This window comes from Lepisosteus oculatus, chromosome 4, assembly GCF_040954835.1.
Source record: "Lepisosteus oculatus isolate fLepOcu1 chromosome 4, fLepOcu1.hap2, whole genome shotgun sequence".
NCBI lineage: Eukaryota > Metazoa > Chordata > Actinopteri > Semionotiformes > Lepisosteidae > Lepisosteus > Lepisosteus oculatus.
This window is the reverse complement of record NC_090699.1, coordinates 40,005,154-40,030,687: the sequence shown is the minus strand read 5'-3', so window position 1 is coordinate 40,030,687 and position 25,534 is coordinate 40,005,154. Positions and strand designations below refer to the sequence as shown.

Here is a 25,534-nt window from a genome sequence, read left to right as displayed (position 1 = left end):
AACCATGAAGAGATTTTAATCAAGCAATTGTAATTCAGCAGGGTTTACATGTTTCTCTCAATGCAAGTGAAAAACAATGCTGCAATCAGTTGAACAAAATAATGACACCCCAATAAACACTTCATTATAGGCTGTTTGTGAAAATATTACACAGTTGTTTTAACATATTTTGGCTTGATATGATTTCAGAAAATAAAGTTTTCAGATAATATCTTCACATAATAAATCAATGTACTCAATACATATCAATATATAGTGCCTGTACATTGAAAAATCATGATGAGGAGAAATAACGATAGTTCCTAGCACAATTATCTACTGTATAGCAATTCATAGACGTACAATACTTTAGCAGAAGATCATGATACATTTTTAATATTTCTTTAAATTTGTCTGAATATAGTATTAAATGCAGAGTTTTCAATATAATATATAAAGTAGGTTAGAGATCTAAACCTTAGATTCCAGAGATGAAACCATCCTGTAATAGACACTGAAAGATATTGATCAGAAATAGAATAAAAAGCGTGAATATGGTAAAAATAAGTAAAACACAGTTCAGTTTGACAATAGTAGCTAAAATGCTGTATATATAGTTTGATATAACCCTGTTACTGCAGGGTACACAGTTATGTGCATTAGTGCTCTCTAAATATTCTTAACGGCAATGACTGCTCACTCCTTTTCTTAAAAAAAAGATAATTTGCTTTTGAAAGAATGGTAATGATCCCCAACCCCCTGATCCAATTTGTTGAATTAAAGCTGTTTATGTCCTTAATTCTGCTGTTCCTGAAGGCAGGTGAGCAGGATAGAACATGGATCAAGATGCATCTCCGTGGCAACTGCTTCAAAAGGCACTGGATTTGGGGTTTCCCTAGAGACTGGCTCTGAAAAGCTCACAGAGTTTAATGATACAAAAACTAAACATAGCAAGTGTTGCTTAATATAGCATGATGTTTGTAATTGTAGATAATTAATTACAAAATAATTCAGTGTTTTGGGTTTTTTTTGGGTTCAGTAGCTGCACACAGGAGCTTGTGTGTGTTGGCTCACGAAAAATAATCAATTTCTTAACTAAACACATTCCCAAGGAATATTCTTCTTTTAAGATTAGAGTTTTTAATCCTACAGTATAAAGAACAGCAATCACCAAAAAATTACATTTCACCTGAGTAAACAATTTTTGTATACCATCTGTTTCATAATGTAAATAATCCTAAAATATGAGCACATAAGTTATGCATTATCCTGACATTTTTATTTTTCATTGCTCAGATCAGTCTTATCACATCTCATTTTAACACTACTCTCACACCTTCTCCCTGTAAAAGTCTACATTTTACTGTTTTCAGCCTTTAAGAATAAGATGAATAGTTTTGCAATTAAAAGAAAATTCTATCAATTCTGGCTATCAATACATTGCTTCTCATTGGAATGGAAGACTAAAACTAGAAGACTATTGTAAGACTATCAGAAACATGTTATTAATTTAATTTCTTCAGTTAATTCTGTGTTTGGACCATGTAAAAGTATGTTTAATTTTTTGTAAGTCATGAGTTAGCTAATCATTAGATAATAAGGGCTTGGTTATGTATTGTACATGAAACACAAAACACTCTTGGTATTCATAGTCAATGAGAAGAATGGATCTTCTAGACGGTCTAACTGAAATACTGTGAAGACAGGAAGTATGATGAGGCTATGAAATATCATAAAACTACATCTTTTCTGTTAAATTTTATTTTGAGACTTTGTTTAGTTTTAGTTTATTTTTACATGAATCAAAAATGTACAGTGATTCTTCCTGGTTCAGCTGTATTTCAGCAAAATTATCCAGGTGACCCCATAATTCTGACTGCCAGTGTGTATTTCCCATCATAATAGTACACGGAGTATTCAAAACTCTTTTGACAAGGTTGGTGCCCGATTTCATTTAATGAGACATTCAAAATAATGCCTTTGTGCTGTGTGGAAATCAAATGAGTTTAACCATTAATCACACAATGCTGGACAGGTCAGGAGGAACGCAGTGTTCAATGGAGTTTTGGGTTACTGCTGCACCAGGTATAAGGAGGACTGGACTACAAGAATAGCGGCTGTCAGGAGATATCCACCAGGCACCAGCAGATGAGCGGCATTGCCACCTGTTAAAAAGCAATTGCAACATCATTGTTAATCATGTGAATGATACATCAGGGTTTTCAACAAAGAAACTTTTGTTCCGGGAGAAAATTTATAGGTAACTGATTTGCAATGTATTGTGTTGCTGTGAAAAAAATGGCTAACTTGATCTTTTTAAACACTCCTTCTTATGTAATCCATTCCAGCAATGAAGAATATTTTATTTTTCAGTGCTTTGAGCTTAATAATTTAATGTGTGAATGTAGGATTGTGTAGGTTGAAATTAATACCTACTGACACTTAACAGTCATTGCATCTTTATCAGATCCCAGTTGAGAAAAAAACAATATTAGCCGTCTGGGTTATACTGTAAAAACCTTTTTATTATTAACCATTATTATTTTAAGTAAAATAGTCTTGTTCATTGAAAACTACCTGCATCTTCAATCTGATGAAAAGGATATTGAATATATTATTTTTATATATTATGTATTATATACTGTATGATATTTGAATGTTTTACTGAACAATGACTAAAAAGTAAGTATGGTGTTAAGCCATGTGTACACACCTCAACAGTAAATCTGCAAGTAGGAGAGGCTCTGAGATTAGTGACCAGGGTTACCTGTGGGATTGATGAAGCAAACCTGGGCAGCTGAAAAGCAGCTTAGCTTTGTTTTCTAATTAGCAGTTGTAGTGTTTTTTACATGACATAAAATACTGTAAACACTCAAATCAGGGAGCACTACCTATATATGTGTGTGTGTATATATATATGTGTGTGTGTAGATTTACACAAAAGAAAGAGTTCCATATTCTGAGGCAACAACAAGAGGAATTCTTACTTTGCAAGCAGAGTTTGGATTGCTGAAACTTTCCCATCTTATCGTTGTATTGAATTGTTTTAAGTTTTGTTGCATCTACATCTCCTGAAAGACAGCAAAATATTAGATACAATATCAATATACCACTAAGAGTGTGATAATTTAGTCAGTCATTATCATTCACCAAATTCAACATTTTTATATTGTTGATCCCTTTTGAAATTATTGGAATTTGTGCACTTTTGATTTGTTCTTTTAGATACACATTGATTTTCATAAAACCAACAAAAATAATAATTCCTTCTTTACATAGTGCTCATATACTGTATATAATCATTTATATAATCCTTCAAATCCCAAATAACATTACATACTGTATATGAGTGGACCCATTTAATCTGCTGCTGAAGTGCAGCACCCACTGTCTGACAGACCATATAGAGAAGTGTTTTATTCCTCTACCACAATTCTTATCTACTCTGCTTGATAAGTACAGAAAATTCAGTAGTACTTAATTAACATTGTACATGAGCATGTTTTGGGTTTTTCAAAGCAATCCAGAACTAAAAAGAGTTCAAAGAATAAGTGACACCTTTGCTAGAGAGAAAAACTACTACATCATTTTCATTGTATTGTCAGACTATGAGTTTTATAAACCTGCTTAGGTGAACTATCATGTTACCGTTTAAAGTTTCTGTGAGTTGCTGGCTTTTGAAAGGATGGAATTGTTCCTTTTACATAGACATAAATAAGGTCCCAACCTGTCATTCTGGAAATCCAGAAAGAACGTATTGAAAACACAGAATCTTATCTTACAAATCAGTGAGGAGTTACCCGTAACTTAGGAGCAACTCAGCTTTGCTGAAAATTATTTATCTTTAAGTGCTAGTGTATCTATGAACATTTATTATTTGTGTTTTCAGAAAACCTGTACTGTTCATTAAATTAATCATACTTCTCAAACTTTGTTTTCAAAAGAAAGTAATGTTAGTCGCGAATCATGATGCTAAATTCAAACAGCATTGCTGTAAATAAAAAATTGATATTTCATGTCAGTTTTACCTGATAAGAAGAAAGTGACATTCTGGCATTTTCCCTGGTCAACAACAGATAACGCTTCAGGCAAGATAGTGACCCTCCAGAAGTCAACTTCCAGAACACTGGCAACCTTGTTGCGGAATTCAAACCTAGACAAGATGGAGAATTTTATTTCCATCCAGTAACCTGTTCATTCTTTTAGTCTTTAACTGATGTACAAGCTGTTTCATACATAGAGTTATGATTTATCATGTACGTGATGTGCTGTAAGAAATACATTTTAAATATATTTTTAAAATAAGAATGCTGTATGCTAACACACTGAGATATTCTGTGAAAGAGACTGATTTAATGAAAATTCAAAACAAACAATACTGTTTCTGTAAAGCATTTTTTTCACGTGGACTTCATGCTCACCTGCTGAAGGAGTCGAGCTTCGGAAATATCACTTGCTCTGAAGGAGAGTCTGGTATGATGTTTGCACAAGATAAGATACCACTTGTGGTGCTGAGGCTTATTGACCTGTACACAACTGTAACACAACCTACATTTAGACCACATGTCCTTCACCATTTAGTTACAGTTAAGACAATAAAAGAAATTTAAAGGCATTTTCTTTCCAAACTATATTTAGAATATTTAGAAAGTTGCAATATCTAGTTCGCAGCTACTGTATATCACCCTGCAAGTCACAACTTGTAGCCCAGTGAAGCTAAGCAGTGTGAAACTGGCCTGTACCTGGGTGGGAGACCTCCTGGAAAACTAAGGTTGCTGCTGGGAGAGGTACAGTATTAGTGGGAACAGTAGGGGGTGCTCACCCTGCGGTCTGTGTGGGTTCTAATGCCCCAGTTTAAGGATGAAGATGCTATACTGTAAAAAAGGTGCTGTCCTTTGGATGAGACGTTACACCAGTGTCCTGGCCAAATTTCCCTGTGGTCTTTACGAATGGTGGCAGGGAAATAATCCCCATCTATCACTTAGTTTCATTATTCTTTTCTCCTCCACACTGATAGCTGATGTATGGCGAGCATACTGGTGAACTTTGTCTTTGTGGCATCATTCAGGTGGGTGCCACACATTTGTGGTGGAGAGAAGTCCCCATTACCTACTGTACAATGTGCTTTGACTGTCCAGAAAAGCGCTATAGAAGAGTAAAAATGATGAGATTATATACTATAAGCATCAGATATGTGATACAGTTTGCACATTTAGCGTAACTTAACGGGAAGACACGTGCCTTCAGTTTGACAGTCATTGACTTGCAAACATGATGTAGCAGAGCACGTTGTCGGGGTCATGCTTAACAGACGTCCAAACATTTATTTAATAATTAATAATTGCTTACACTTCATACCATTTTTACAGGTAATTGGTACCTCTTCTCCACTACCAATGTGCAGCATCCACCTGCATGATACAACGGCAGCTATAGTGCGCCAGAACACTCACCACACATCAACTAACAGTGGGGAGGAGAGCAGAGTGATGAAGCCAATTTGTAGATGGGGATTATTAGGAGTCACACCACAGAATCAAGACACTTATGCAGAAATGATACTTAGGACCCAATGGATGCTGAGACTAATGCAGAGCTACTTCTGGTTGGAATTCACTGGGACAGAAAATATTGCTATCGGACCTGCAGAACCTGTGAGGTGCAGAGGTTCCCAGTGAATGCTCTTTTTCTTCCCTTCAGCATCATCAATGCAGAACAAATGGAATATATGGGGGTCTTTGTCTTCAGTTGAATTGCTGTGGATTATTTCACCAAATATTTTGTACTTTTTCACTCTCAGATCAAGGTTCTCCAAATATAGCTGAGGCCCTATATCTGCCTGGTTTGAGGTTCCAAAAGGGTTTCTGCAGTGACCAGAGAAGAAACTTTGGGACAAGAGGTCTTTGCAGAGCTCTGTCAGCAACTTGAGATCCAGGAAATCTATGTCACCCTGCTTCACCCCCAACAGGGGGTGAATATCTTGCCATCCACAATCAGAGGCATTGTAAATGACACTTCAATAGCAAACAGAGATTCACACATACAGTACTGTATGACTTATGACTTAGACTGGAGCAGTACAAAAGCATTATTATGAGCAATGTGTAAAGGTCTAGGTGTACTTCTAATTCAAGAATAAAGGGTACCACCTTCAGAAGCTCATGGTCCTCTGATGGCTTTCTGATTTTTACGGTAAGAAAATAAAAACCTGCTTTCATTGAGTAGTGTTTCACCTGCATCTTATAACACCTTACAAATGCAGACAGGTCTTCAGTTTCCCCACTAGAAGTGAGGAGTCAGAATGAGGAGAAGTTAGCAGACCTCTTGGTGGACTGAGAACTAGCAGTTACTTGGAGACCATCATAATACTAATAATTTTGACATATGCATGGTAAGCTTGTGAATTTTTGAGGACACGTGGACCTCATTTTGGGGCAGTATTGTGGCCTGTGAGTCAGTGGGCATTTGCTGAACTTTCTTTAAGTTGCTGCAGAGCTTGTAGTTCATGCAGCTCATTGCAGGATGCGTGGCTGGAAGGTGACAGGGTCACAGGAACCTGTTTCATCTTTCTGGTATCACCAGGTGTGCAAACAAAAATCAGACTGAGTGGATATGTAACACAAAATAATTGACAAGCCAGCAGTTTTAAAATATACACACATACAGTAAGTAATGGAAAAGAAAAATAACATTTCTACTACGTATAAAGGTAGCAAAATTAAATCAGCACAATCACCAATTGCAAATTAAATATCATGTTGCTCATGATTCACCAGATGTGTCATGTCATTGAAGGACTTCAGTATTAATTTGGGATAAGATTAATCCAAACCACAAATCTATAAGTCACAAAGCACTTTATAAAAAATGATTTAAGGGACTGTCTTTACTACTACAGCAAAACAGGATACACTCTGGTAGAGATGCCAGTCTATTGAAGAGCAGACACAAACATGCACACACTCACATGAGAGCCAGTTTTCCTAGAAGCCAGTTAACCAATACCTCCTTAGACTGGGTTGAAATTGCATTTCTTGTTTTCTTGCTAGCTTTGGCTTACAAAATATGGTTAATTTAAAGGAGGCTGTATTTTTATGTTATTACCAGTGAAATCTCCAGTCAGGTCAAGGTTGGTGTCAGTGAAGAGCTGCCTCAAATGCAGACTGACAGGACCATGTTTTGCTGTCAGGTCCCCAACTTCACAGTTCAGTACATTATTAGGGGAACAGCTGAAGTTGTAACCAGGCTAGAAGTAAAAAAGTAAAAAAGAGTTACAGATTTATTTAATATGCAACTTGCTTTGAAAAGCAAAAAATATATATCAACATCAACATTCAAATAATGTAATTATTTGAAAACTATGATACCAATAAAGAAATGAATACACACCAATATATGTATACATACTGTACAAAGACAAATATGTTCAAAGAGAAGCCTTTGAATCATGCATGTTTCTTTCAATTTCTTATGGTCTTTAAACAAGAAGGTGAAAACAAAGTTACGTAATAAGAAAATCAAATACATATCCAAATAAGATGTCCTTAGAATTTATAGATATGTACAGTATTTGATTGTACTGTACATTTAGAAAAAAGAACAAGAAAGGCAGGAATACATATTTCTTGAAAGAAGCCAGGTTATCAGCTTCAAAACATTAATGGATAGCTTGTTCCATATTCCCATAACCCAAATAAATTTTGCATTTTACAAGAATATTGCAATGTTATTTAAATATTTTAATGCAAAAAGCCCTTAAAAGTATCCATACTGTAATTGTACTACTTCCGTGTTTTCAGTCACTAAAGAGCATGAAAAACAACATGCATGGTTGTAGGTCTCCAGGTCCAAGGGTTAAAATGTTATAGACTGCATTAATTCCTTAGTGGCTGCTACAACAGCTGGAAACCATCTCCAGTCCTGGAGGGCTGACATCCAGAAAGTTTGGTAGATCTCTTTATCAAATCTGCACATCTGTGCTGGGAAAGGCTGTAAAACTGCTCTAATTGAGCCAGAAATGAGAAATGTTCTAGTGGGTTGGTAAGGCATGAACTGAAGTTAAAACCTTCAGACAGTGTACCCGTGACTGCAGCTAGGTTTCCCTGTGGTACAGGAAGCATTAACGTCATGTTGTCACGCAGCAGTGATTCCTCTTGGAGTATTGGCTATTTGAGATTTTGAGTCTTTCCATGAGCTCCTGTACCCAGGTGTTTCAATAGACTGATCACGTTCCTAGTGTTGTCTGGTACTGCTCACAACTGGGTTCATCACAAATGCTTTGGGGCCTTTAATTGAACTATTTTCTTAATTAGAAATATTTAAATTGTTCTATCCTCAGTTCTTTCTCTCAGAAATATTACCTGCTGTACATAAGCATTCTTAGTTCTTAGTGGGCTCAGTTACTGAAATTTCTCACACCTAAATAACAGCAGCTCAGTTGTTCTGATATGCAGCATTTGTGGTAATCCGCTCTTCATTTCATACCATTATTTTCACTTCTATTAACTTTAGAACTTGCATTAAAAGGTCTTATAAAAAAAAGTTCAAATAAAAAGCTTTAATTTCTTAAATAATTAATGAAGAAGAAAACTTAGAGGACAAGGATTCCCAAACTATGGTCTAGCACATGGATCTCACATAACTGAATACCATTTCATCCACCCATGGCGCCATATTTCAATGGCTTCTTCTATGGTCTCAGGGAGCCAAAGTCTATCCCAACAAGTAGCAGGTGCAATTCACAGAATAAGCTCTTAAAATCATAATCCACCTGGTAACATTGATTCCTTTGTAAGTGGAATTTAGAGATGTCTCACCCCAGTGTCTATTTTGAAAGGGTTGAAGTGGCCTCCTGTACCAGAACATCTGTCATCCTTCTCTTGTATGTAGTTGACATGGATATGCCAAAGAGCTTCAGTGACCTTACAGTAAAAAATAAAATAAAATAAAATTGTCAGTGCTGGCAAAATCCATTTTTATTTCCTTTTTATTTCAATCGGTGTTTAAAATAGCATTACTTTTTTGCATTAATCACATTACAGTTTGGTACAGCAATTGCTCAGCTCATGAACATAAAAAAACTACAGAAGGTGGTTGATACAGCTGAGATCATCACTGTTACAGAACTTCTTTCCATCCAGACCATCTTTACCACACACTGCCTCAGAACAGCAAATAACATAATCGAAGACCAAAACCACACCGGGAATGCACTTTTCTCTCTTCTTCCTTCTTGTCTATAAAAGCCCTGACATCTAGGTTCAAAGAAATTTTTACCCCACAGCATTAAAGACTCCTAAACACCACCTCTTATATCCTCAATCAAACCAACAAGGAGCTCATTCAAAATGAATGAATTTCAAGATGGTGTTCCTTATCTTCTCATATTTTCTTTTTCCTCAGAAGACACGGCGTTTTGAAAATGAAGGAAATGACATAGAATCTCATTCTGTAATAATGACCTCAGCAGGTTCCTCCACATTATTACACAGTAATATCTGAGAGGTTAAAATGTGTAGAAAGAATGGCAACATTCAGAAAAATCGACCTTACCCTACAAGGTGTTTTTTTCAATGGACAAAAAGGTGAGAATATAATGCATAATATTATTGTTTTATGATAGTTAAGAAAAGTAGAAGCTGATTTGTTTTTGAAGAGCTCAATTAGTACAGTACTATGCAAGAATAACAAGTCAATTAAGGGTCACAATCATGGCATTAACAAGTCCACTCCATATTTTATCCTATGGCGACCTGTGGTGTGGTGTGTCTCTCAGCTAGAGTTTATTATAATCCTAAGAATATGAAAGGAAATCCAATAAGACACATGAGAAAAATACCCTTGTTGGAATCATTTGGAGGAAAACATATGAGCACATTTATCAATGACTATTTGACAGCAAGAAATAAGTATAGAACAGGTTCTATCTTTGACAAACACAATTTTTTATTAACTGAATCACACTGAATTCAGTTACCAAAACGTTTTTGCCAAGTATAGTTTTGCATACTGTACATGTAAAGTACCATTGGACTTTTGTCTTGTTTCTTAGTGACTTATGTGGCATTATTTCTGCTAATGCTAAAATAATTCAGTTTACTCTAAGTGAAACTGACATTGGATAATAAATGGAATAAAAATGAACAGGAATACAATTATTTTAAATTGTTAATTTGAACTGAAACAAAAACATCATAGAACAAATGTTACTCTGTTTGTGAGCCTCCACTGGATAGAATCCTGATTAATTGTTTGCCACCAAATCATTAATCCAGCCTATATCCAAATACAAAAACACTTTTAAAATTATTTTATGATTATTGAATTATTATCAATCCCAAGATATTTCAAATGAAACACAACTTAAATATGCTCACAGTTTTAAAATATATCAAGATTATATGTCTATTTCTTTAGAGAAAAACAGAGATTGTTTTGAGTTATATTTAAAGTAAGCCGGTCTGATATTGTGCTCATTGCTGAAGTTAGTTATTGAGTTACTTGTGTTTGGATTTTGCATGCACATAAAATAGCCATTACAGGTAAAATATACAGGTACTTAATAGGATATAACATGAATGAATTACGCTATTTATTTTAATGGAGTAATGAATTTTTGGTTCACTTCAATGGTTAAAAATAGAATTAAAAAAAGGATAATGAAATCAGCTGGAATGTGTAGTGAAAGAGAAGGAATTGTAAGGGAATGGAAATATATATATACAGTAGTTTTAAAAACCTTTAACAGTATTATATTGCTTTTAAGGTTCCAGTCTGTGTATTTTTTAATGCTTATGTAACATTTTAATGGAGCTCCTCTATGTTAATGGTGTAATTACAGTAAGTCTTTATTGATGCAGATGTGACAGAATTTAAACCTCCATCATCTCATTGGCAACTGTTCTAATTAAAATTAAGCAATAACTTTTTAACTGATCAGCCTTACAACTTAAGGAATGATTTGTGGCTATTTGTGACTATGTAATCCGGTAGTTATGAAGTGTAAGGCTCTTTTTCCTCCTTCAGTTCTGGAAAGATGCTGGAATAGCTGTGAGGTTTGGGTTGTGTTAAAAGAAAAAACTGTGCTGGATTTGGGTGCCAATGGCATTTTTTTTACTTTGGCATAACTGAAATTCTTTTGGTGATGCAGTGTGAATATTACACTAAAGTATTTTTTTCTTCCTTTTGTTTTTTTTTTTCCCACAGTAAAACCAGCATTTCCCATTTAATTGGAACAAGACTGCATTCCAGAGGTATTGCATTGCTCATCACATGGTATCCAGTGGTATCCATCAACTGGGGTATTGATAGTCACTGAGACATATCAATTGTCTTTGTCATGCTGAGACAGTAAAATCCTTACTCACATTAATGTTCTGTGATGCTTGTAGGTCCACCTTAATGATAGTGTCACTGCAGCTGCCATCGGGATATACCTGTTGGGTCTAAAGCACATATAGTAATTGTTTTAAGTGTTTTCCTTCATGAACAAAGTAGACTTCACACTTGATCATAGCCTCTGAAACACTGTTTGAATACTGTATCCTAAAGAGAGACGTTTCTCTACAAAACCATCCTATACTGTGCCTCTTTCTACTGTATATGTAGGGGCTTTCCAATGCAGAATACAGAATTTATTGGAAATCAAAAACAGTATTGTATATCCTGATATAAACATCATAACCTGAACTTACATTAAAATCTAAGGAACCTTCACAAAGCCCTGAATTTCTCATTCCATAACGATACGTGTTACATAAATATTCTATCTTTAAAGACATTTTGTACTGAGAGATTATACTGTAGTTAACCAAATTCCACTTTTAAAACTGAACACATCACTATTGAACCCTTCATCTGACAGATACATCTGGTGAGCATGCAGATAAGACTTAAGCCCACAGCCAACTCCAGGAGCAACAGTGAGCTAGGACTCAGGGATCATTTGGAAAAGCAGCACAACATCACATCCCAACAGGACACAGTTCATTATTCCCAGTTCTGCTCATTAATTCACTTGCTAGGCAAGTGTGTCATATTTTTGTGACAGCTTTAACAAAATAATTGTTTCTTCCATCATTCACCGTTTTAGAGAGTCCTTTGGACAGGATGCATAACTTACCTAACATGTTGTGATTTTTATATATTGATAAAGAAATATCATTCGCTATATCTTCAGTTTTCAATTTATTGATATTTACTATTTCCTCTCCTTTTCTTTGTTTGAATGTACACAGTATGGCCTAACTGGTAACTTAAACTTGTTTTTTAGAGAAAACTCTCTATATTTAACCTTCAAATTAAACCTTCAAATTTAGGTTCACTGGGGAGTCATTTCAGATATACAGTGCCTTGTACCCTTCTCTGATTTTGTGGGTTTGCTCAAGCTCTCTTAAGTTACTTGAGGATTGATTATGAACAGCAGTGTTCAGTGGTTTCCATAGATTCTCAATGGGATTCAAGTCAGGGCTTTTTTCTGGACAACTAATTTTTGGACAACTACTTTTTCTGGACAATAATTCTGAATTTTCCTTCCAGCTTTAAGTCTTTAGTAGACTGAAACAGGTTTTCCTTTAGTCTTTCCCTGTAATTTGCCTCATCCATTTTTCCTAGCAAGCTTTTCACACTCTGTTGTAAAGAAGCATTCCCATAGCTTGATACTACAACTACTATTTATTTTTTGCAGTGTTGATGTTGTATAGGAAATATGTTGTGCCGGATTTGCACCAGATTTTATGCTTGGCTTTTATACAAAAAGTTTCTAATCTGGTCTCATCTTAGACACCTTTTGCTACAGTTTTAAAGTGTCACTCAGGTGCATTGTTGCAAACTCCATTCTGGCTTTGAGATGGGTTATTTTTAATAATGACTTCCTTCATGCCACTCTGCCTTACAGGCTAGTTTTGTATAATGTTCTGGATAATGTTGAGTGTTGTACATTTTTCCCCATCTCAGCCGTTGAACTCTATTGCTTTTTCAACAGTTAAACAGTGTCCTGTGGCCAGTTTCCTCCTTTCCCAGCTTCCCCATTTGGAGGGATCTACAATAGGTAGTGTCAGGGTGGTATGATTCACCTTTCATTTCTTGACGATTGAGTAGACTGTGCTCATGAGGATATTCAGTGATTGTAATATGTTTCTTTTAATCTGTGCTTTCAATAAATGTATCCACAACCTCAAGTCTTTACTTGAAATTCATTGTATGACTAAAGAAGCCTAAATAGCAGGTGTTATTATGCTGTATTCATTAAAGCCACTTTTACCATGCACAGAGACCGCTCAACTAATTGTATGGCTCATTAAGGTAATGTTGTGTACCTTAATTAAATTACTGTACATTTACATAGTTACTTGGTACTTATTGGGTCATGACTTTTGTATTTTTAATATGATCTATTTGCTTCTTTTTTATTTGTCTTTGAATGTGTGTAAAAACAAATATTAATGTCAATTTTAAAGTTATGACTGTGAGCTTCAAAAACGGAGACAGAAAACTGTGCAAGGGTCTGAAAACGTTCACATCATTTTGTATAAAATATCGGCATAGGTATTGTGAGACTAAAATACAATTCCTAGCATCTAACAAGGAGAAACATGTATAGTGTTGTCTTTAGAAGTGACAGGAAAAAAGAGAAAAAATACAATTTTATGATGCATGCAAGGTTTAAATGGTTAAAAACAATCTTTTGTTCAAGATGCATTTTCATTCTTCAGCTGTTAAGAAAGGAGTATAACCATTAAGCAGCAAGGTTCTACTTCAAATCCTAAACAGGTTTTTAGCTCTAAACAATAATCCTTCAGGTGTTTCAGATCTCTACTGTACTCAAAACCACTCCCACCTGTGCAGTTTCAAGTCAAAGAGGAAGCAATGCAGAATCTCTGAGACAAGACTGATCTTTCACAAGCCTTGAGAAACCAAGTAACCCTAGCCAAAATTGACCTGCAGCCATTGCTTTTTGTTTCTTTCTTTGGTCAAAGTCAGGAACCTCTTGAGACAATGGGATTACTCCAGCGCAAAAACAATAGAACTCCTGTTGAAAAGAAAGCCAATTTGACCATTTAAAAAGACATACTGTAAGCCACTTTTTATCAGTAATTCTTTTTTGACAAGTTTCATCCCTTATAATGAGCCACAGGACTATCTTTGAAGACGGAATGGATATTATTTTTTCCAGGTCTTTTAAAACTTACCAGTGATATTGTCCCCTTCACAGAACTATTAAACGTAGCCTTTGCTCGAACCCAGTGTCCATCTGAGGCTTGATCAGGCAGGATGTCTGCACACTGCATTCTTCAGGTTTTTTTTTTTAAAAAGGGGGGAAATCAAGGAATTACACGAGCACCTTCACATGGAAAATTAACATAAATAACAACACTGTAATTGAATATTTGAAAGGTAAATTACAATCTTAAAAACTGGCTTAAAACTGTTTAGGTATAAATGTACATTTCTGATTTAAGACCCTGATCCTAATTTATGATCACTTCAGATCAAATGGTATTGTGGTTTTCATTCCACTCTAGCTTTTAATACCTTGATTGAATCTATAAGTGGCTTAATTACCCGTAATTACCACTGTTTCCAAGTCTTCAGTGGTAAGGAGTTTGAGTTCCCTTCACAACCCACATTACTGTAGCTCACCGGAAGAGAGGAACACAAATGCCTAACATTTATAAAAACGGTTATTCATTTAAATACGTACCTCATGCATGATAGGAGACAAATTAAGGAACACCTGATACCTAAAGAAGACTCAACAGTGAAAACTTTCTTTCTACTTTTTAGCCTAGAATTATCCTTTATTTGTTCCTTTGCAGCCAATACAGCAGCTCCTTCCTCAAACCTATTCAGATGTTAATTTAGTTAATTGTACTGTTATTAATGTGTATCTTACATACTAACAACTAAACAGATTTACCTCCATTCAGATTAGTATTTACTATTGTAGTTGTTGTACATCAGACTTGTGCTGTTTTGCTAAAAGGTTTTATACAGCCATCCATCCATTTTTAATTGCCTCATACTGTATGGTTGCAGGGGAGCCCAGCAATCAAAGGGTACGAGGCGGGATATTCCCTGGACAGGATACAAGTCCATTGCACAGCACACACATATCAGGGCCAATATTCCCAGAAGCCAATCAACCAGCTAGTACTGTATGTCTGTGGACTGTGGGAGGAAACCAGAGCACCCATGCAAACATGGGAAGAACATATTAACTCCATACAGAGAGCACCCCAGGTCTCCAGTGCTGCAAGACAGTAACGCTTACCACTGCACCACTGTGCCACAAACAGTTATGTAATTTTCTGTATTTATTTGCTTACGTTTTCTGATTAATTTCCTTAACCCTGAAAGACATTGCCTTTAAAATATCCAGTTCACTACATCCACCAGAATGCAGACTGAAACCCAAATGTGTCACCACCTGCACACTTTAGCCTTATTCAGTAGCAATTTGAAACCAATATATTTCCTAGTTTCCTACTAGGAAAAAGAGACTTAGAAAGAGATGATTGTTCAGTGTTTCTGATATCTAATACTGTAATTATTTCATAGTTCAACTTTACTAGGCCCTGTGTCTCATTGTGCTAAAGAATTTCTACAGTAAAATGATATGGAAGCCACTAAGTGCCGGGGAAAAATTCACTAATGAAAAATACAGGAAGGAAAGCACAGAATAATTGTCACCATTTAATAGCAGTCTTGTAAAAAACATTGAATTTAAATAGAAACTTTTTCCCAGGATATCAAGATTCTTGACTGTGAAGAAAGATTTTGTAGACAATTGTTAGTGATGACAAAAAGTTAACTTTTGTAAATTAGTAATATTCTGAAGTGATAAAATGCCACTGGCTTTGTCATTTAGTGCATAACACTGGTATGTATTTCTACCTATTGTTGATATAATTTAATTGTAATTAATATAAAAGTTTATTGAAAAACAAGTAAACGTTTCATACTGTAATTATTTCAGTTCCATTTCTTAATCCCCATTGTATTCATCACTTTGGTTCTGTGGTTAAGGTAGTAGCATGCTTGGAAACATTTATGATTCCTTTGTTACTGTACATGCTGACCATGATTTATTGCATGAGCTAAGCTGACCCATTCCCTTGTACACATTTGGCATAATGTATGTCTCACTAAGGTTCAGCATCAAAATACTAATCTATTTTGCAGATACTGCTACAATTTGCTTAATGATATTTTAGAGAAATAATCATTAGTAACATAAGTAGCACTGTGGCACAGTCACTAACATGAATGAGTTAAAAGGTGCAGCAATATTCCTCTTTCCTGTTGCACCTAATGAATCCATGTGCTGTTATACAGTCCAAGCTAAAAAGTATCCAAAATATTTCCAAAAAATAGCAAGGAGCTATCAGGGTAGAAAGTCTAGTAACTCTATCCGTGGCCCAGAGAATAAGGAAACACAAGGTCATCGTGTGCATGAATGAAATTAGCCAATGTATTAAAAAATGCATATAACTACAAATAAACATGTAATGTGATGGACATATTACAGTTAAAAGCTGAGCAACACAAGATATGAGTTATGGAGTAAAAGTTAAAGTGTAATAAAATAATAATAATACTACTTTAGCATAATAGTTTCACATGTAAAAATACTAATTAATACCTCTATCTATGGTTACATATAGAACTAAAACTTCCTGATGAAAATTATAAGTATCAGTCTTTCAGAAACAAAGGGCTGCATTGTAGGCAGAATGGTGGCACAGTAGGTAGAATTGCTGCCTACGGCTGTGGGTTGGTTGTTTCTATTCCTGGGGCGATATCTGCGTGGAGTTTGTATGTTCTCCCTGTATTGTGAAATGTGGGGAAATGTGGGATTTCTCCAGGTGCTCCAGTTATCTCCCACAGTCCAAAGACATACTGGTTGGTTAATTGGTTTCTAGGAAAACTGGCCCTGGTGTGTGGTTGGGGGTGTCTGTGTGTGCCCTGTGATGACTTGGCATCCAGTCCAGGGTGTTTCCTACACTGCACCCAATGCTTCCCACGATAGGCTCCAGGCCACTGTGACCCTGCATTGGATAAGTGGTTATTGAAAGTTTTGTAATGATGTGATCATTAGTAATAATCCATCCACCTATTCTCTAACTGCTTTAGTCTATACAGGGTCGCAGGGGAGCCAGAGCCTACAGAAGCAACAGGTGCAAGGCAGGACTCACCTTGGATGGGACTCCAGTCCATCACAAAGCACATGCAGACACAAATGCACACACCAGAAGCCAATTAACCTATCAGTATGTTTTTGGACTACAGAAATAAACTGGAGCACCTGGAGGAAACCCACGTGAACACAGGGAGAATGTGCAAACTCCAGGCTTCACAAGACTCCATACTAACCACTGCACCCACCGTTCCCCAGTAATAATAATTTTTAGCATTAATATGGGATTTTAACTGCTTTCGTGCTTTACATGTACATATAGGTGGGAATTCTGTTTCCAGCAGCCCCCTATACAGCAGAGCAGGTGGAAAAAAAGAAGTTCAACTTCATCAATTGAATAAATAAGTAATTTAATGATTTATGTATTAATTTATGTAGCCAGGACACTGGGGTTAGTCCTCCATCTTATGAACAATGCAGTGGATTTTTTTTAGGTAAGTCAGGACCTCCATTTGTGATTTAATCTGAAAGACAACACCTTCTAATGCACAGTGTCCATGATCATCCACCTGAAACACTGGTTCAAAAGTCCAGGTTCAAAGGGATAAGTGTCACCTAGGTAGTACAGTAGGTACAGTACGTAGGTCCCTTTTCAGGCCATAAAGGCCCATGGGGGGAATGGGGAACAAGAGCCACTATTTTTCTTGACCATCCAACACTGGAAGTGGAGGTGATGTGGTCAGTATAACACTCCGGCTGACCTATTACCCCCAGAAGGATTAACCCCCAGTACTCATTTGGAAAGCAGGCTGAGTGGACCTGGGAGCCATCTGGAAGGAATTAGAGCAAGCGAAATCACTTGCCCCTACCTGGGATTGGATCCAGAACCTTCCGGTCAGGAGCTAGACGCCCTTGCCATCTGAGGTACCATGGCGCCGTAAGTGTCACCTACTTGTCATCAAATATCACTTATAGCAGAACCGGGCTTTACTTGGAGGTCTCCATTTCAAGCAGGTCCAGCCCTACATAGCTTCTTACATCTGACAAAATCAGGTTATAGCTTGGTTACACTGCTGCTGACGTGCCAATTTAACTGTATCAGAAGAGCAGCAAAACTTCTTTAAGAGAGAATCATTCTTATGAAGTGCAAACATAGTGCATGTCGAAGGTAATTAATGTTATCACATGTTTTCTGATGACTGGGTTTGCTGGTCATTTTTAACCACTTTACGCAATACAGGATCAAAGGGAAAGCCTAACCTGGCAAGCTAACAGGCAGGCAGGATTCACCCTGGACAGGAAGCCAATCTATTGCAGGGCATACACAGTCCAAAACACACACATACTGTACTATATGGGAACACCAGGGCCAATTTTCCCAGGAGGAATTTAACCTAACAGTATGTCTTTGGACTGGGGGAGAAAACTATAGCACCCAGATGAAATCCACACGAAAACAGGGAGCGCAAATAAACCCCAATGCAGATAGAGCCCTAGGAATTACACTCAGGGCCCCAGCGCTATGAGGCAGCAATGCTAACCATTGTACAACCATGCTACCCAATGTAATAATAATAATAATAATAATAATAATAATAATAATAATAATAATAATAATAATAATCCATCAATATTTACTATTTGATTTCAGCTATTATGTTTTATTAATTCAGAAGGTGTAGCTTGAATAATGCCTGTAAATAAAGTACCTTCATTTTATTTTTACCCATGAACAGCTGGTGATCTTAAAATATTTCTTATTCTTCCTTTAGCTATTTGTTAAATGACAATCATGCTTACTTAGTGATACCCTTTATATGGTAATTTTCTCTCAGAATGAGGAACATTAAAACTAGGACACCTTTAAATGTGTCTTAAAATGTTCCTTTATTAGAAATGTTTTAGGATGCACCTGGTGTTCATGATTTTCCATTGTAATTTTTCTTCCCCTTTTTCTGTTCTGTATTGTTCAAAGTTGTTGGTCAGTTATGCAGTGCAGCCAATATCTATTGCACATGATAACAGCACATTTGCTTTACATTGCTGTATTGGAAATGAGCAGAGAGTTCACTAAATTTTCACAGAAATGAGTTGCTTGCACACCTTATTCTTAAAAGATTAAAGAGACTTTGCTAAAATGGCTGTCTCTGCTGAAGCACCATGAATAAACCTAAGAGAAAGTTGGAGGGAACACAGAGATGTTGACTGAAGGGAGTCTATCTTACCTGGATCCATTAGGATAATGAATAACCACTGAGCGTCCCATGATGCTGTTTGGCCCTGACAGTGGCATGTTATTATCCATGTACTGATTTTTAATCTCATCAAGATTGCTGAGCAGCCCATACTTTCCACTAATGTCTCCAATTTCATATTGATCTTGTGTGCCTGAGCCAGGTGCCGGGGATAAAGACACTTTAACAGAAAACGGATTGAAGTGACCCATAATGTTCTGGTCTGAACAAGGGTCTGTGCTTGTGGATGCATTTTTGATAGGCAGAATATGGACATGATATCCCCCAGCTTTTGCTCCTAAACCTGCCAGCGACACATTGATTATAGTCAAGTCCAGGGGAAAACTCTGAGAGAACTGCACTTGGTTTTGAGCTTTCCCGGTGCCGAACCAGAGACCAGTTCTTGCAGAGGGCAAGCGCACAGCAGTTATGTTTGCGCAAGCCAGTCTAGGTGAGGTTTTGTTAGCTGTGTGAATCACCACGGATCTGCCAAGAATGGAAGTGATCCCGGACATCCCAGATGTTGTGTCAGTGAAGAGGTGCTTGCTGTTCAGATTCCCAGCATCAGAGTGTAAATCAATCGGCTGGTGTTTGCCTGAAAAGTCTCCCACTTCACAAGCAAAAGGACTGTCTGGTTTGCAGTTCAGGACATAACTGCTGTCAGTAGTGTTAATGTTGAAAGGATTGAAATGGCCCTTTGTGCTCATGCATACATTCGGATCAAAATCTGTCTCAGAGCTGATAGGGTACATGTGAACATGCCAGTTATGGTTACTGCTTGCAGGTATTGTTGAGCTCGCATAAAAGAGATCCAGAAACACCGTTAAATCTGAGTAAGGACTGTTCTTCAGCTGACTGAACAGAATTGTCCCTGCCACAGGACCCCTAAAGACAGACTTTGCCATCACCATTTCTCCTGGGTAACCAATGTTTCCACAGAGAAGCCTTGAAGAGTCTGGCTGGTGGATTACCACTGAGCGCCCAATAATGCTATTCCTTCCAAACAGAGGTAGATTCCAGTCAGTAAAACTCTCCTCAAAAGTGTCCATGTTTTCTAAGGACATATGCTTTCCGCTGAGGTCTCCAATCTCATACAGGTCATGAGTTGCTCCTGGATCTTTGGGATACGTGGGACTTTTCGCATCCACGTTAAATGGATTCCAGTGCCCACCAACATTGTCATTGCTACACACGTTTTCTTCCGATGTTTTCCTTTGGGGGACTGGAAAGTCGTGTACATGATACGACCGCACCTGGCTTTTTAGGTTGGTCAGATTCACTTTAAGTTCGGTGACATCGAATGGAGAAGCCTGGGTAAAGCTGAAGGAACCTTTAGCTCCCTTCATGTTGATGATGGCCTTGACTGTCTTTTGTTCCATCACACTGAGTTCTGCGCATGCATAATTTGTGCCATAATTAATCAGTGCAAAACGTACTGTTGTGAGATTTGCAATCTCTAGTCGTGACTTTATTGGCTGTAGAGGGGAGCCCACCCTTAGCCTACCAAGCAGTGACAAGGTGGATGGGTCAGGTTGGCTTAGAAGAATGGCACAACCAGAAAAATTGGCTTGGGCAATGAACATGCTGACAGAAGTTACAGCAGCACCTGAATGGAGAGACACAAGGTCAGAGAGAATTTGTGCAGCACTTTCTGCTTCATTTTGACGGATGTAGAGATCTCCAGCCACAGAGGAATAAAATTTGGCTTGCCACGTTTTTACAATTTTATTTTGTTTTACTGTAGCACAGGCTTTTCTGGAATTACAGGCTTCAACTAAAAGGGATAGGTCATCTAGACTGGATCTATTTTCAAAAAGGTCTGGAACACTGACAGACATGCTCAGCTGATTGACACTGAATCTGTAGATGCTTGATCCAATGTTTGTCTGCAGGCAGGGATATATGAAGTGGCCATACATAACTGGAAATTCATTTAGAGACAGGTTCACTTGATTGCAGGCCCCTGTCAAATTCACAGAGGCTGTTTTCTGGCTGGAATCAAAGTTGACCCATCCCTTCACCCCTGCCATGTTGATATCAGCTCTGAACTGCTTGCAGAAAGCAGACCCTGAAAGGAGGAGAAAAAACAAATGCTGTAAGGACAGGCACTGGAGAACACGTATGCACTGATTCATTGAAGATTAACAAATTTGTACTACTTGTTTGTACTATTGTACTACACTCAGAAAATATAATTTTATCATTAATTCTGTTATATTTTGCTGGAGTGGTTTCTGATAATGTTGTGACTTTTACCACAGTGATAATCTTTAGTCTTGGAAACAAACTTTGAGACTTCTCAGTAGAGTATCTGCAAAACCTGAAAATGGATACAGATATTATATGTTTCTGTCAATGTATAGTCCACAATCATCTAGCTGGACTCATTTCAATTATTTAAAACAATTAATCATACCACATTACAGGTATCTTACTTGGTATGTTATGCTAACGTGGGCGGTTGGAATTGTAATAACTCTGTTCTCCTGGAAACAAGACTAGTTTTGTCTACCATCATACTATACAGTATAATAATAATGTAATGCAACTGGGGTTCAGGCGGGCGCCCTTGCCGCATTAGGTCGGTCCCCCGCCATCGGGGGCTCGAACCCGGGACTCCTGCGTCACTCAACAGCGACCCAGCCCGGTCAGCCAAAGAGAGATCTCTCCACTCCACAGCCCAGGGACTGTGGTCCTGCTATTACTGGGAAGGGCGGTGACGTCACCTGCTCTGGTAAGCCGGCTCTTACACAGTACCATTCGGCCATATGCGTTACAATAATAATAATACTTAGTTCTACTGTACCTTAACTGCTTTATTGCAAACAGTAATAAACTGCAAATTGCATAATCAGTCCAGTTTACAACCAGAGACTTACAGAACATGGCATGTTCTCCCAGACAGTTTAGTAATATTTGTAACACAATCAGTCCAGTTTACAACCAGAGACTTACAGAACATGGCATGTTCTCCCAGACAGTTTAGTAATATTTGTGACACAAGCCCAACCCCTTCTTTTAGCAGGATCAAATTCATTTCAGAATATAAGCACTGTGAACTGTGGTTGAACTGTGGTTAAGCTTCTTGGCTCTTAAAAATATATATGAAAAGAAAGTGGTTTTAATGTAGTTTTTCGACAACACTGAAATTAAACCCTTGACAGAAGTCGATTTTGAAAATAAATCCCAAGTTACTTTTACTTTTGATCCATTTACGTAACATTTCTCAGTTACCATCCTTTCTCTGTATGGTACTGAATAATAGTTGCACAGCTTTATTTAATCAGGATGACATTAATCCCTTACTTAGTGTGGTAACTATTAAAGATACTAAGTAGGCTTCAGTATGGCCATCTCACATTAAAATGATAGCCGGTTGCTATAACACATAACCCCTGTCCTCTCCTGCATTGGTTCCCTAAGACATGTTGATTTTAAGGTTTGTCCAGCTTATACTGTACATACTTTCTTCCACACAATGGGAGATGGATCCCTGCTGTGGAACTCATTTCACAAATCCATTAGAGACTCTGCAATTGTGTTTAAAATCTATTATTGTGTTAAAATATGGCTCAAAAGACCTATCGCTACTGTAATATTTTATTGTTGTTTACTTAGTCTCGGTTTTATTTGGTCAGTTAACTGTGGGATTTGGAATTTCAGCTGTTTGGTATTAAGCTGTACAATTCTGCAGGTTTTCAGCATGCCTGAGTCCTGGGAATTGCTCTGGCTAGGTCAGGTGATGGAAGTGTATTACAACGAATGACACATTTTGTCACAGGGAGGCTCTTTTTATTTGACCGGGGGCACCTAATAGTGTGGCCAGTGTAGCGTGTGTCATGGGGCTTTACTTCGCTAAATTTCATCCACTCATGCGAAAGTGTTCTAGGTCTAGTGAGTGAAGAGCCAAAGCAGGCACAAAACCACACAGTTTTTGGTGAAAATAAAACCACACAGGCTGAGCACAGATAAGCTGCACAGGTGTAGCATTATTTTTCCTGATCTTGTTTTACCTCAATACACATGACAGATCCTGATTCAGAAATGCCATTTGTGGCTCATCCCACCTCACAGTATTCACAGTATAGGACTTTTCCAGCTTCTCTCAGTATTTTGGCAACAGTTTTAGCTCAGTTTGGAGGATTTTCGGTTTGAGCTTGAAAGGGAAAATAGAAAACAAGGGACTCGATCTTGGAAGACCTTGGCTGACTCACAGTTTTGGAAACAAAAGGTGTCATTTCAGGTGAATACTAATATTAGGTTAAGAGAAAAGAGAAAGCTTTCAAATTTCAGTTCTTCAAAGGTAGACAGAGGTGGTGTAAAAATTCAGTCTATTCTGTATTACAATTACAACTAAATGACGAAATATAATTCTGCACATTACTTACAGTGTAAGTGATCTAATCAACTGTTTTTCTATTGTACATGTTCTTTTTAACAATGGTTTGTATAAGCCTGGGTGAGAGTGTACTATGTTCGCTATGTTCCAGTCTTCTAAGCTTTATTTAAAACATACTGTACATACTGTCTTACCTTCCAAGGAGAACATAGACATAGCTGAGACAAACATTTCCTTTACCGCTTTATTAGCTTTACTCAAAACAGGGTTGCAGGGGAGCCAGAACTATCCTGGCAAGCAATGGTATGCAATGCAGGGTATACCCTGGATGGCATGCCAGTCCATCACAGGACAAGAGACAATATAATAATTGTAAATTATAGAATGTGTATTTAGAGACAAAAGTTATAAAAATTAGAAACCTAAAAGAATGTACTGTAGATCTTTTTATATGTATTACTATAAAATATACTACAAAAATCACAGGAGTTTTTACCATGGGAAAGGCCTTTCATCAACAAGAGTGTAGCTCTAAAGTTTTTATGATTGCAGATTAAAGATTAATTGCTTACAAAATAACTTTCAAAACTTCTTGATTATGTGGACAATCTACTCTCAAAAGAAAAATGTTAAGATAAAACATTGTTTTTCTCTCTCTCTTTCCTACATCTGTGTTGTATCTCACCACAATCCCACTTTAAAACTCTTTTTATTTTGAACTGGAGCATTTTGTTTTAAAGATCAGCTTCTTAGAGGGGAAGAGATTACTTTCTTTCAAACTTAAGTGATTAGCCAATAGTGTTCAACATGGTTATCTTTTATAAACAAGCTTCAGCCTGTTTTTGTTTCAAATTCCCAAAGTTAAAAAACACATATTTTTGCTCCCTATTGTTTAAAATAATTAGAAAAACTTTGTAAATCCAGCACAAGAAAATGTAAGTTTGGAAACTATTTTTCTCCATTTGCACATACTGTAGCTTAGAAAGTAGAAAAAGCAGAACAAAATTCACACTGGACATGTAAAAGAGAAGTTTAACAAGGTTAGGTGAAACTGAAATGTCATTTAATTGCTAATATTTTTTTTTACTTTGTTTCAGTGCGGCATCAAGAGCCAGCCGCATTATCAGATAGAACATTTCGTACAACAAGTGCTACCTGCTTTTCTCAGACAGTCTTACAACATTGAAAATATAAACTACATAATAACTAGACAGCAAAGCCTTATGAAATACTGTTGTTACTTACCCCACAAGCAAAGCAGCAACAGACCCAAAGAAAGGCACATGATGGCAGACATCTCTCATTGGTACTGACTAGCAGTGCTGGTTAATCAGTGCGTTCCTGCTGCCTCCTGAGTAAAGGTAAGGGAGAGAGCTGGGAGCACTTGTAGTCTGTGCTCAGGCCAGCTCTGATTGGCTCAAGGAAGGGGCTACCTCTCTCAGGCACTCAGGCTGGGGAAACAGAAGAGGTACACCTTGTCGAAGATAATGAGATTCTGTTCACCCTGCCCACAATGCACGCTCTCTGCAGCACTTAATAAACAGGATTAAGAGATTATAAAGGAACAGAAATTGCCTCTCCTGCCTCTCCTTTTTGTTCATTAGGCATACCCACAATATAATTTTATACCAGTTCAAGACTGTTTGTGGTTATTTTAAATAACACACAGTTTGATAAAAAGAAATAACCTTCAGGTCTTCTTCCAGTCTAGCAAAAAGCTCTATACAATATTACTGTATTTAAAGCAACTCGTTTTTTTAGTATATTGTTTCAGAGTTTCCTTTATTTACATTTAAAAAAAGAAAGTAAAACTGAAGTGCTGCTTATTTTCTAATAATAGCCACA

General features: G+C 37.0%; 1 protein-coding gene across 1 annotated transcript; it reads right to left on the bottom strand.

The window, feature by feature from the left end:
* cusr (Copper-only SOD repeat protein) lies at positions 1 to 25,121 on the bottom strand. The gene is made up of 10 exons (XM_015347514.2): positions 24,935 to 25,121; positions 19,342 to 21,418; positions 14,169 to 14,268; positions 11,346 to 11,423; positions 8,796 to 8,900; positions 7,084 to 7,225; positions 4,401 to 4,515; positions 4,008 to 4,132; positions 2,967 to 3,050; positions 1 to 2,144 (listed from the first exon to the last, which is right to left on the bottom strand). Exons 1-10 carry the CDS (start codon positions 24,984 to 24,986, stop codon positions 2,050 to 2,052), a joined length of 2,973 nt encoding a protein of 990 aa, XP_015203000.2. The 5' UTR covers positions 24,987 to 25,121; the 3' UTR covers positions 1 to 2,049.
* Between the last annotated feature and the right edge of the window lie 413 nt (positions 25,122 to 25,534).

What these genes read in the sequence shown, in the direction of transcription:
- cusr (XM_015347514.2), bottom strand. Translation starts at nt 24,986, where the DNA reads ATGTCTGCCATCATGTGCCTTTCTTTGGGTCTGTTGCTGCTTTGCTTG. An exon ending in AAGCATCACAGAACATTAAT is followed by an intron (nt 8,901 to 11,345) that starts GTGAGTAAGGAT and finishes TTTTACTGTAAG; the next exon opens with GTCACTGAAGCTCTTTGGCA. An exon ending in AAGCTCGACTCCTTCAGCAG is followed by an intron (nt 4,133 to 4,400) that starts GTGAGCATGAAG and finishes CATCTTGTCTAG; the next exon opens with GTTTGAATTCCGCAACAAGG.